The sequence below is a fragment of the Athene cunicularia genome (assembly GCF_003259725.1).
Source record: "Athene cunicularia isolate RWA chromosome 11 unlocalized genomic scaffold, athCun1 chr11_part1, whole genome shotgun sequence".
Classification (NCBI taxonomy): domain Eukaryota; kingdom Metazoa; phylum Chordata; class Aves; order Strigiformes; family Strigidae; genus Athene; species Athene cunicularia.
In genome coordinates this window covers 11,731,211-11,742,633 of record NW_020799113.1, presented here as the reverse complement: position 1 = coordinate 11,742,633, position 11,423 = coordinate 11,731,211, and the positions used below count along the sequence as shown (strand labels likewise).

Here is an 11,423-nt window from a genome sequence, read left to right as displayed (position 1 = left end):
TTCCATATGAATGAGGGGAGAGTTGAGGTCTTTACTCTCAAAAATTCAATCTGTAGGAAATGTCTTTGTCATATTATTTGCTTTGATCCTCTAAAGTATAAACAAAACAGATGAAGTACTGTTGTAGAAAAAGTGACGGTCCTGAGAGTCAAAGTACTGGTAAAAAAAAAAAAAATAATCTGAAAGATCTCTTACGGAGTTTTGTCTGTATTCAATTTTCCTCCTGTTTTAGAAGAATGAAGTTAAATAAAAGCAATGGTCTGTACATTTCTGCACATGTAATTCATATACTTAGTTGAAAATTACATTAAATCTCCCATTATTCATATGGAAGAATAAAATTATTATTGTGAAAACTGACTGATAGGGTTGAATGAGAAGCTGAGGCAGCCATTTTGTTGTTAATTTATTGCTGTGATTGAAGTGAAAGACAAATGGGATGAAAATTAAATTGTCATATTTTAGGTTTTGAGTGGGTTCTGCTGAGTAAGTAGTTTTAATGAAGTCCAATGTGATTCTTCCTGTAAGTTAATGAAGACAAACAGGAAAAACAGTTCTAGCTATTGAGGGCTATAGGTGTGTTTAAATCCAAGTAGTAGTTAATTTATGCATGTAGCAGTGTCAGAATTTATTATTTCAATATATGTGTGATTTCAAAACAATAATTTTCTCACTTTGCTTTATTAAGGTTTTCCTTTTTCCTGAAGACACTACTTGAGCTTCTCAGAAAAGACTTGTTTAATCCAAATTGAAACTAATTTTGTACCTCTTTCAACTAGGCATACAGAAAGCTGGCCAAGGAATACCATCCTGATAAGAATCCAAACGCAGGGGACAAAGTAAGACTTTCCTTGTTTAAAATCCTGATGTTTGCTATTACAGTAGCATCTAAGGGACCAAACGCAGGTGTTGGGAGCTTGCTGTTACAAGTTGTTCAAAAATAACAACTGAGGGGGAACCCTGTCTACTTCTTCCTAGTCTCAGTTTATCAGTGTACCTTGTGAAAAAATGCAGCAGTTGGCTGAGGCAAACTGGTTGAGAAGGTAATGCTGAGGGAGAAACTGCCTCTCTTCGTCTGCTGAGATTGTCAGATGGCACTGGCTGACATGGGTATTGGTAAAAGATAGAGATAGTTTTCCAGATTTTTCCAGTGTGGAAAAAATGTATGTGTGGTGGTTCTTGAAACTGTTGCAGCATGAAACAAATTACGTATGTGGAAAGGTTGAATTAGATTTGTTATGCTAATAGCAATTAAAAAAAGTCAATTAAGTTGACTCAGCTGATTCTCTAATAGAGCTGAAGCTCTAATGGTTGCTTAGAGGTGAGCAGAAATGACTATGGAAAGATACTCATTTGTTTTGAGGACAAACACAATATGCATTTTAGTAAGTTGCTCAATTGTTAGTTTATTTTAAGTGCCTAACATACCTTGAAGTCTTTGCCATTAGTATGTAGCTGGGGGGTTTTGTCTGTTGGCTTCTACAGTATTGCATACGTGGGGGTTTTCTTTTGGATTTTTTATTTGTAAGAAAACTGTCATGCTAGGCACAGTAAAGTCAATGAAATTTTGCAGTAAAATGTCATATTTTTGGTGAGGTAACACAGCTTAAGGCCAAGTCTGACTTTTAAGTATTGTGTATTAGAATGAATGTGGAAGACTGTTCTGTTGTGTACCTGCTTAACTGCGTGGTCATGCTGGGCAAGGAACAGTAGTAAAATGCTCCCTTGAGGTTCTAAATTGCCATGCGCTGTTTTGACTCTGTTCCTCTTCTAGTTCAAAGAAATAAGCTTTGCCTATGAAGTATTGTCAAATCCAGAGAAACGTGAGTTATATGATAGATATGGAGAACAGGGTCTTCGAGAAGGTAGCGGTGGAAGCAGTGGAATGGACGATATTTTCTCCCATATCTTTGGTGGTGGATTGTTCAATTTCATGGGTGGTCAGAGTAGAAGTCGTAATGGTAGAAGAAGAGGAGAAGATATGATGCATCCACTCAAGTGAGTATCTTGATTCTGCCATTTCTACTTTTGAGTGTTCTTGATCAGTACTTGACTCTGCTAGTTTGTATTCTCGCTATGTTTCTCAGTTGGAATATTTTCTAGTCTGCACCTACTTTTCAGACCTGCATGTTGTGCGTAGCCCAGAAGGCAGTCATCTCGAGCTACTTTTCATGATAGGTTAATCTTACAGACTACCTAATGCTTTGCTTTTGCCTAGTTATTAGCCTATTTGTACTTCATTAGCATTATTTTCTTTGGTTTTGCTCCTTAATTATGTTTGGAAGTTCTAATCTGAAAAAAAGCATTCAACAACCAAGTATTACTAGCTGGATTCAGAAGTAGAGGTACTAAGGCTCTGGAAATACTTAAGTTGGCTTCCATTCATAGTGTAATTCCAGCTGGAACTGAAGTTGAACTGCATAATTAAAGGAAAAGTGCATGTAGTGAGTTTGGGTTCGTTTAGGTTTGTTTTTTTAAAGCCATGCTTGGATGTCACATATAATTGTGTTTTGTAGATCTCTGCAGTCGTGACTGGCAATTTGCCTGCTGAGCAGGTCCTTTCTAAGTTCTTAAGCTAAGCTGAATCTTTCCTGTGGCTAGCAAACCATGCTTAGTAAAGTCTGTTTAGTTTTACATGCTTGCCTTGTTTAGTAGCTAGTACTGCATGCTATATTATTAATCAGCTTTCATTTTGTTATTTGTAAACACTGATGCCAGGCAACCTTTTCTCAGTACATTGAGTTGAAATTTCTGTGTGCTAACAAACCCTTTCAGGAGAAGCACTAAATGTGTTCGCAAACTTCTTTCACTATATGAAGGTTATTGGAGTTTGAAGGTGTATTCCAGAGCTTTAAAAAAAAAGAAAAAAATGAACAGATATAAAGAATTTAGAGGCCTTGGGGACATGCTAACCCCTCACCACTAAACTCTCTCATGTGGAAGGCCCAATACAGTAATAAGTGTTCTGTATTTATTCTTAAATATGCATGCTATAAATATTGTGAGGACTGTCTAGAGAGGTTTGTTTCTTAACTGCCTGGTAGAACTAAAAAAAGAAAAAAACCCTATGACTATGTAATAAAACCTAAAATGCTAGATCAGCTTGTTTCCTATTGAAACACAAGCAATCCTATTTTTTTTTTTTCTGATTTAAATTACAACTGTTCTCTGAAACTTATGTTCAGGATTACGTGTGTATATTCATAGGTATTGAATAATTTTTAGTGATTCCGTGTGAAAGCTAAAATTGCAGTTTTAGGGGGTTTTTATGAAGATCTGTTTTTCTTCAATTTGTCCTAGGCAAGTATTTTAATTACATGGGGAAAGTAAGTTGTTAAATTATAACCTAGGAGAAATGTTTTATTTTGTAGAGTCTCTTTAGAAGACCTTTATAATGGAAAGACAACTAAACTACAACTTAGCAAGAATGTCCTTTGTAGTGCATGTAATGGGTAAGTTTTTGTTTATATTTTTGTGTTCTCTGGTTGCTTTGTTGGTGTATAGTGTAATGAAGCATCTCCTATATCAGATCTTTATCAGTTTTTGACTTAATGGAGCCATCTCAGACTAGAAAATTGTTGAACTTGAATGATACTATTGATAGAACTGGAACTATTCAAGGGCTTTGTTTGGGGGAAGGGGGGAGGAGAGAAAGTAATCATAATTGGCAGTGCAATTAGGCATGTTAACCTACTGATGCGGGGGGTTTTTGTCATATGTTTCTGAAAAACTTAATTTTCATGCAACTGGTGTTTTCTATTCTAGGCAGGGAGGGAAGGCTGGAGCTGTTCAGAAATGTAATGCTTGCCGGGGTAGAGGTGTACGTATCATGATCAGACAGCTGGCTCCTGGAATGGTTCAGCAGATGCAGTCTGTATGCTCTGACTGCAATGGAGAAGGTAGGCCAAGCTATTCTATGTTACTAAATGCATTTAGTTGGATTCAACCTCCTAGTTAAATCTCAGGAGGAACTTATCCAGGACAGTTTTTGTTCCCATCTAGTCAGAGAGGTCTCAATCTGATGTCAACATGGAGAAACTATTTTACTTGGAACAACAGCAAGACTTAGTGTTTAATGTACTGAAAAGCAGTCTGAAAGCTTGAACGGTAGGGATTGATTGTTTTTAAAAAATTTTAGATGTGAATATTACTTATTGCTGCTATTCTTGTGTTAAGTAAAAACCAAGATTCTGGTTTAGGAGCTTTTTGTCTTTTTGAAGTCTTCTAATATACAAGGACAGGTTTAGGCTAAAAAAAGAAACCTAAAGTTGGATTTTAACTTCTTCAAATTAAGAAGATACCTTTTGCTGAACTGGTTGTGTTTGGGGGAGCAAGTTGAGCGCATGAGCTGGGTACAGAGTAGTAATGTCATCTTGTGGGTGATTTTACTGTTCACAATACTCAGAAATTAGTGTTGTATTTTGTGAGAAGTCAAAACATTCCATAAATGATGCTGTCTCTTTGAACATGGTTTTGAGAGTTACATACTTAACCTACATATTTAGTAGTTTCAGCTGCATCATAATGTTATGCTTTGTTTTACAGGAAGATGATTTAAACTGGCAAGTTTAATGTTTTAAGCCAAATGCATCTGCTTGTGTCACATAAAGGAGTGTTGGAAATCAGTACGGAAATTATGCAGTGCATGTGGCCTAATGTTTTGGTTACTCTGTACAAAGACAAAAGCATACTTGAAAAATAAAGGTGAAGTAGAGCAGAGAATTTAAGCTGGTTTGGGTAGTCATCCTTCAGTTTGTTGGAAAAAGTCATTGCCTGGCTAGAGGTGATGGACAATGTGAAAAAACTATTCGGTTTCAGAGTATAAAAGTGAAATCCCTTATGTGTCAGAAAATGTTTGTTTCTTTTCATGGGAAAACCTATATATTGCTCTTGCATTAAACTGATTTTACCAGCTATCTTTGCCCCCTGCACCCCCCATTTTGTGTGCAAAACTCTCTAGTTCTACTTGCTGCATTTACACAGTACTTTGTGGAGATGTTATATATTATAAAATGTGGGTGTTGGTGAACAAAAAAAACCACCAGTAACACTTTTTTCACTGTTGTTAACAGAACTGGAATTAAGCTTCCTAAATTTACTGAAATATTTTGAAATTTGTATTCTGACTTTTAAGGGCAGGAAGATGCTTCAGTTTGGTTTTATCTTCATCCTTTCTTTTATAGCTGTCATCCTCCAGCATAACAAGGAATAGAGAAGTAGGTGATATTTTAGGAGTAGTAAGGATACTGGAGTCAATTCAAGACCTAAGAAACACTAGAAGCTATAGACAAAGTCTTGGCATGCCTTTCTTTAAAACACTGTCACTTCTCAAAATCCTCGATAAGACAGCTTGGAAGGTTCTATGTATCTTTGTATTTCCCCTTCCCTCTCCCCTTTATTTTTTCCTTCCTCCTCTTCCAGCTAGGGTAAATTGAGCCTTGCTTTCCTCTTGTGAGGAATTCATAAAAGCAACTTCTAAACCACTAGTTATGTTGCATATATTCTTCAGCCTACTTTAAAATAGTTTTTCTTAAGAATCAGATGCAATTAGGAGGAAATTTCTAAACTCAAGATTTGTCTTTTCTTTAGGTGAAGTAATTAATGAAAAAGACCGTTGTAAAAAATGTGAAGGGAAGAAGGTGATCAAAGAAGTAAAAATACTTGAAGTCCATGTAGACAAAGGCATGAAACAGGGGCAAAGAATTACATTCAGTGGAGAAGCAGATCAGGCTCCAGGTGTGGAACCAGGCGATATTGTCCTCTTACTCCAAGAAAAGGAGAATGAGGTAATGCTTTTGACTTTATATTTTAAATGCCTTTTATCCTAGTCTTTAATATTTAAGTGATATAGATGGCTGTTCATTTTAAAGTAATTCATGTAGTTGTAGCTCTGGGAGAGATGGTGAAGAGCTTTTAATAAACAGATTTATAGCAAGTAACATGGCTTTCATGGTGAGCCAGAAAAAACTTTGCAAGACTGTAGCCAGAGGATGTGCAGATTCTGGTGCTTCATAATGCTAATAAAAGGTGTCTTTCTCAGGTAAGATCAGGCTGACTTTGATACAGTGGACACAGTGAAGAACCATTCAGGATGTTAACTTCAATCTGCTTTGCTTGAGACAGTAATAACATGCTAGGTGTTACTTTTTTTCTGATGTCTTGTGGCATGGAATGGAACTCCTATTAAAATCCCCAGATGGTGCTTTTTATATCTGCTGCTGTGGTTGTGGAAATGTAACACAGAATGATGTATTTAATGAAACACACACAGTTATTTTACACTAGTTTGTTAAGGCTTATGCTTACTGTTCTCTGGAGTACGTACATTGCACTTTTAAATATTGCAATTTATCTTTTCCTGTGTTAAAACTCCCTTAGGACAGAGCTGAGGTGAACTGCTGCCTCTTTGGAATGCTTTTGTTTAGAAAGGCTAGGTATTACTGTGATGAAGTAAGAAGTAGTTTGTTTGTGTTATACTGCTGTGGTTTGAGCTGAGAGGGTGACTTGAGTACCACACAGCTGCTCACTCTCCCCTTCCCCCCAGTTCTGAGAAGGAGAAAATAAAGCAGAAGGCTCAGTGGTTTTCAGATAAGGACAGGGAGAGATGACCTGTCTGTTATGGTGATAGGCAAAAGACAGACTCGTTAGGGGAAGGAAAAAAGAACATAAATTTGTTTTCAGACACTAACAACAATAACACTTAATAGAGTAGGACTGAGAGGCATTACAACATCTTGAAAACACCTTCCCCCATCCCCCCTTCTTCCCCAACTCAACTTTACTCCTAATATCTCTACCTCTTTACCCCCAGGGGTGCAGGGAGTGGGGTGCAGTCAGTCCTGATGCTTCTTCCACCTCAGGGGAGGGTGGAACTTCGGGCCTTCTTCCCCCATTCCAGCGCAGCCCCCCTCTCACAACAGACAGTCCTCCACAAACCAACTGTGACATGAGTCACTTCCGTGGGTGCGTGGGTCACCCCTGAGTGTTGCAATCTGCCCAATGCTGAACTACAGCAGCAGGGTCTTCTTCCCATGGGGTCCCGGCCTTCTTCGGGGACTCCCACAGGCTGCAAATGGATATCTGCTCCACCTGTGACCCCCATGGGTGGTGGAGGGAGTGGCCCTGCCCTCTCACCATGGGATGCAGGGGAGTCTCTGTTCCAGCACACTGCCCCTCCTCCTTTCTTCCACTGGCCTTAGTGCTTGCAGAGATATTTTCCTTACAGCTGTTCCTCACAACTCTCCCAACTCCTCCCAGGTTCCCCCTCTTAAGTATGTTATTACAGCACTGCAGCTAATTGACTTGGGCTTGATGCAAAGGCAGGTCCAACGTGAAGCCAGAGGAGCTTTGAGAAACTTCTCACAGGGGCTCACTGTTGTAACACCCTCCCCTGCTACCAAAAACCCCACCACACACACAAACCAGGACATAGACTCTGGAAAAACTGCTGAATGAAGTGATGGTAGTGGGGGAAGTTCTGTTGTGAGACAAAGAATAGCATTGGGTACAAATTTAAATTCCAGTTGCATATGAGGGATATAACGTTGCTTATCTGAAAATTAGGTACTTTGTAAGCTTTTCAAAGCTGTGTCAAGGACTGATAATTTGTCAGTCGGTTTTGCATAGCTTTTACACGTTCCTCTCACTTCTGTAGTACAGGTTGAAACGTGGCATCGTAGTTGGTATTAACATGGTCTGTAAGCATACAGAACAGTCAGATGTGCATGACGCCATCAAATTCCAGATGGTGGATGCTACTTCTGTCTTAGTCTTCAACTATATGTAGTTTTACAGTATTAACAATTCTGAGAAATACTGTACCTTCTGTCCTAGTGAATAAAACTAGACCGACTTTTAGTGAAGCTTTAGGTGTCCCTTGAGGTGAGAGTCATGGTTATGCCAGTTGATACAGCTCACATCTATTTTGATTAAGAATCCTGAGTGATGTGGCTTAAAAATCACTTATGACAGCTGTGGACTGATTGATCAGTGCCCTGCTGTAGATGAAAGTTAGCTGAAGCAGATATACATGATGACTAGTTAAATGTTGAGAAACAAAGACGTGTGTGTTGTACTCTGGTGCAGGGGAAGTAGTGTCAAATTGTCATGAGTTTTGTTTATAGGTTGCTTGTGTAGAAGATCTTGGGGGTTAAAGCACTACTGCTATACAGGCCTTCTTGTTTCATTTGAAACTTACATTATATTTATATTTATATATATTTATATATATATTTATATTTATATATATTTATATATATATATATAATATATATATATATATAGGTTTGCTTTGTCTTAGATGACACTTTCATCAGGCACAATCTTTCCAAGTATGTTAAGCTATTTGAATTAACAGGATCAGGCTAACTTTGTACAAAGGCTCTTGCTCTCACATTGAATTTTAAGAATAAATAATAATGAGTCTTGTGGAGAAAAGTTTAGAGGACTAGAAAAGATATCTCTTGGTTTTGTTTTTTAGGTGTTCCAGCGGGATGGGAATGACTTGCATATGACGCACAAGATTGGACTCGTTGAAGCACTGTGTGGATTTCAGTTCACATTTAAGCACCTTGATGGACGTCAAATTGTGGTTAAATATCCTCCTGGAAAAGTAATTGAACCAGGTAAGCTTGACCTGATAAGGAGTTCTTTGACTGTGCTTTTGTGATTCTTGAACACTTAATCCCGTTCTTGTCCTGTGAACTGAACCTAGGCTAGAGAAATGAAGAGAATTGTGTAGAGCAAGATCTGTTCTGAAGTAGCACTCTCCAGCTTGCTTCTCTTTGAATTACAGGTTGTGTTCGTGTAGTCAGAGGTGAAGGGATGCCACAGTATCGCAATCCTTTTGAGAAGGGGGATCTTTACATTAAATTTGATGTTCAGTTTCCTGAAAATAACTGGATTAGCCCAGAAAAGCTTTCAGTAAGTAGTTTTTCAAGCATAAGTGTGGTGGTCTTATTTCACAGTGTATGCAAAGTGTGATTGTTTTACCTCATGTGCTTGCTTTCAGTGCTTAAATTTAGATGCAAGTACAGTTGTTTTTAACATTGTTTATGAGCAACATGTAACTTGAAAATACCCATTTGGAATATGAATTTATGGAACCTGTATTTAAGAACTGTGCTTATGTTGGGCAGATGAGGGCAGGAGGGAGACTCTTCCTGCTGCTGCATGATAAATTTTCAGAGTGCAACTGTATTTACTGATTGTGCTTTTGGTGGATGATATGAGAAGCTGTTGGTTTTAAGTGGCATCTTCCAGTTGATACAGTTTGGATACTTTCAAATGAATATGCAGTTCAGGTTTACCTCAGACTTCTAAACCAAACCTGCTCTGAGGAGGGAGTCTTGAAGGAAACTGGTTGCTTTATTTAGCAGTTGTAGATGCAGTACTGAATACACTTCTTTTTTTGGGGCAGGAACTTGAAGATCTTCTGCCAGCTAGACCAGAATTTCCCAATGTAATTGGTGATGCAGAAGAGGTAGATCTTCAGGAATTTGATACCACTCGTGGTTCAGGTGGTGGCCAGAGACGTGAAGCTTATAACGATAGTTCTGATGAAGAAAGCAGCCATCATGGACCTGGGGTACAGTGTGCCCATCAGTAAACGTTTGTCTAAAAAGTTGCACAAGGATTTTCTTTCAAATTTTGCCTGACTTGTTTTCAACAATCCAGCTGGATTGTGTAAGTAATCCAGATGAACCAATGGACATCTATTGCTGTATGTGTAACTTTTAAATTGGTCTATAGTATCTACAGAGTGTAATTTAAACTAACCACAAGCTTACATCTTCATTTTGACTGTGTAGCAGAATAAAGCACTTGAAAGGAAGACGAGACTCCTTTTCACAATGGGTTTTAAGTTTGTCCTTGTATCTGTGCTTGATTTTTACCAGTTTTGTGTAGATTTTAAGTTTCATGTTTTAAATTCAAATTCTACATTGTAAAGTTTGTGTACAATTTGTCCTGAGGCTTGGTATTTGGCTGCATCTGCATAAGCTGCTACAAGTAGAATAAAGAATTTCATAGCCTGTATCTATCATCTAGATGCATGGTAAATGGGCTTTGCACATTAAGGGTTTAGAGCTGACTGGGAACAATGGAAGACCTAAATTAGAAGTGGTTGTAAGTTTTTTCTACCATCTTGTGAACGGTTTCTGAAATTAAATAAAAGCAGTTGGTGTATAATATATTTCTTTTGCCTTGTAACTCTTACTTTTGCAGTGGCTTTAACTACTACTCTGTGTTCAAAGAGATTATGTAGATGGTAGACATCTTATAAACATGGAGAGGCTGAAGCTGCTTTAAGACCAGGTTGCAGTTAGGCAACAATTGTGTACCACATAAAAGTCTCTTCTTGAAATGAGATATTGACTAAGTGGGCACAGAAAAGTCTGCAGCCATGTCCCCTTTGTGTGAAGAAAACACAAGGATATTATGAGCTCAATCAGAAGATAACAAAACCTTTCAAATGAAAATTATTAAATCCACAAATGATGTCTTTACCATTGAATTCAAATTCAAAGCCTGATTTGGCCTGACTTTCTAGAGAAATGTTTCCAGTCTTAAAAGTCTTCATTAAAATGAATAATATGCCTGGCAACTTGTGTTTGGATTAACAATTTGTAAAGAAACTGAGATTAGTATTGTACTTGACGAAAATTTTTGACATGGAAACACACTAAATGTAGATGGTTTTGTTACTTTTCCAATAGTTTGTGCTTTCTGTTTTAACTACTAAGACATTAAGTTCTCCAGCTTCAGTTCTGTTCCTTTTCATGTGCTTTTAATTGGTAAAAATACCACAACAAAGTGAAAATGTGACCTTAAATAATTATCAGGTACACTTAGTTATCTAAGCATTATGTTACTGTGCATGAACTTCTGTTGGTAAGCTACTTCTCTCTAGTGAGGTTTCTCTCCCTGTTGGAAGCAAGGAAGTTGAAAATTGCCTCTACTTTTCTTTACAAATCTGAAGTGTGACTTGTTTAATTATTGCTCAAATAGTTGTTGACACTTTACTGATGAAACTGGAGGGACAAACTCCAGGGGTTTCCATGTGCTTGGGTAGGCATTGGCATTTGAGTGTTGCTGAACATCCTTGTTGCAGACTCTAAAACTGAAGCAAGAATAAATACTGTTTGATCTGTATTTCAGCATTGACTTCTTACGCCGTGGTACTCACATCTAGTGAATCTTTCTTTTCAGTTATTAAAACTCTAGGTTGCTTTTCATGAAGCCATGGTTACATACTGATCCTTTCTCCCAATTTATATTTCCAAGAAGTCAGTCGTGCTAACCTGTAATGCATGAATGATTAAAATGTCTGTCTTCTGCTTTTAAGGCATAGCTTTAGCATTTACCACCATGGAGGAAAATGGATTATGTATTCTAAACTTACTATCTCCTTACTTGCAAATTGC

At 37.7% G+C, this 11,423-nt stretch overlaps 1 protein-coding gene across 1 annotated transcript; it reads left to right on the top strand.

Moving 5' to 3' along the window:
• The first annotated feature begins 723 nt into the window (after nucleotides 1–723).
• On the top strand, nucleotides 724–11,148 carry DNAJA2 (DnaJ heat shock protein family (Hsp40) member A2). The gene is made up of 8 exons (XM_026856826.1): nucleotides 724–839; nucleotides 1,775–1,998; nucleotides 3,372–3,452; nucleotides 3,766–3,899; nucleotides 5,590–5,786; nucleotides 8,480–8,624; nucleotides 8,795–8,922; nucleotides 9,419–11,148. The coding sequence occupies exons 2-8, from the start codon at nucleotides 1,886–1,888 to the stop codon at nucleotides 9,605–9,607; spliced, it is 987 nt and encodes a 328-aa protein (XP_026712627.1). The 5' UTR covers nucleotides 724–839; nucleotides 1,775–1,885; the 3' UTR covers nucleotides 9,608–11,148.
• The last annotated feature ends 275 nt before the right edge of the window (nucleotides 11,149–11,423 follow it).

Coding starts and splice junctions, on each gene's coding strand:
- DNAJA2 (XM_026856826.1), top strand. CDS start 1,886: ATGGACGATATTTTCTCCCATATCTTTGGTGGTGGATTGTTCAATTTC. Junction 1,999..3,371: donor GATATGATGCATCCACTCAA/GTGAGTATCTTG, acceptor TTTATTTTGTAG/AGTCTCTTTAGAAGACCTTT. Junction 3,900..5,589: donor CTCTGACTGCAATGGAGAAG/GTAGGCCAAGCT, acceptor TCTTTTCTTTAG/GTGAAGTAATTAATGAAAAA.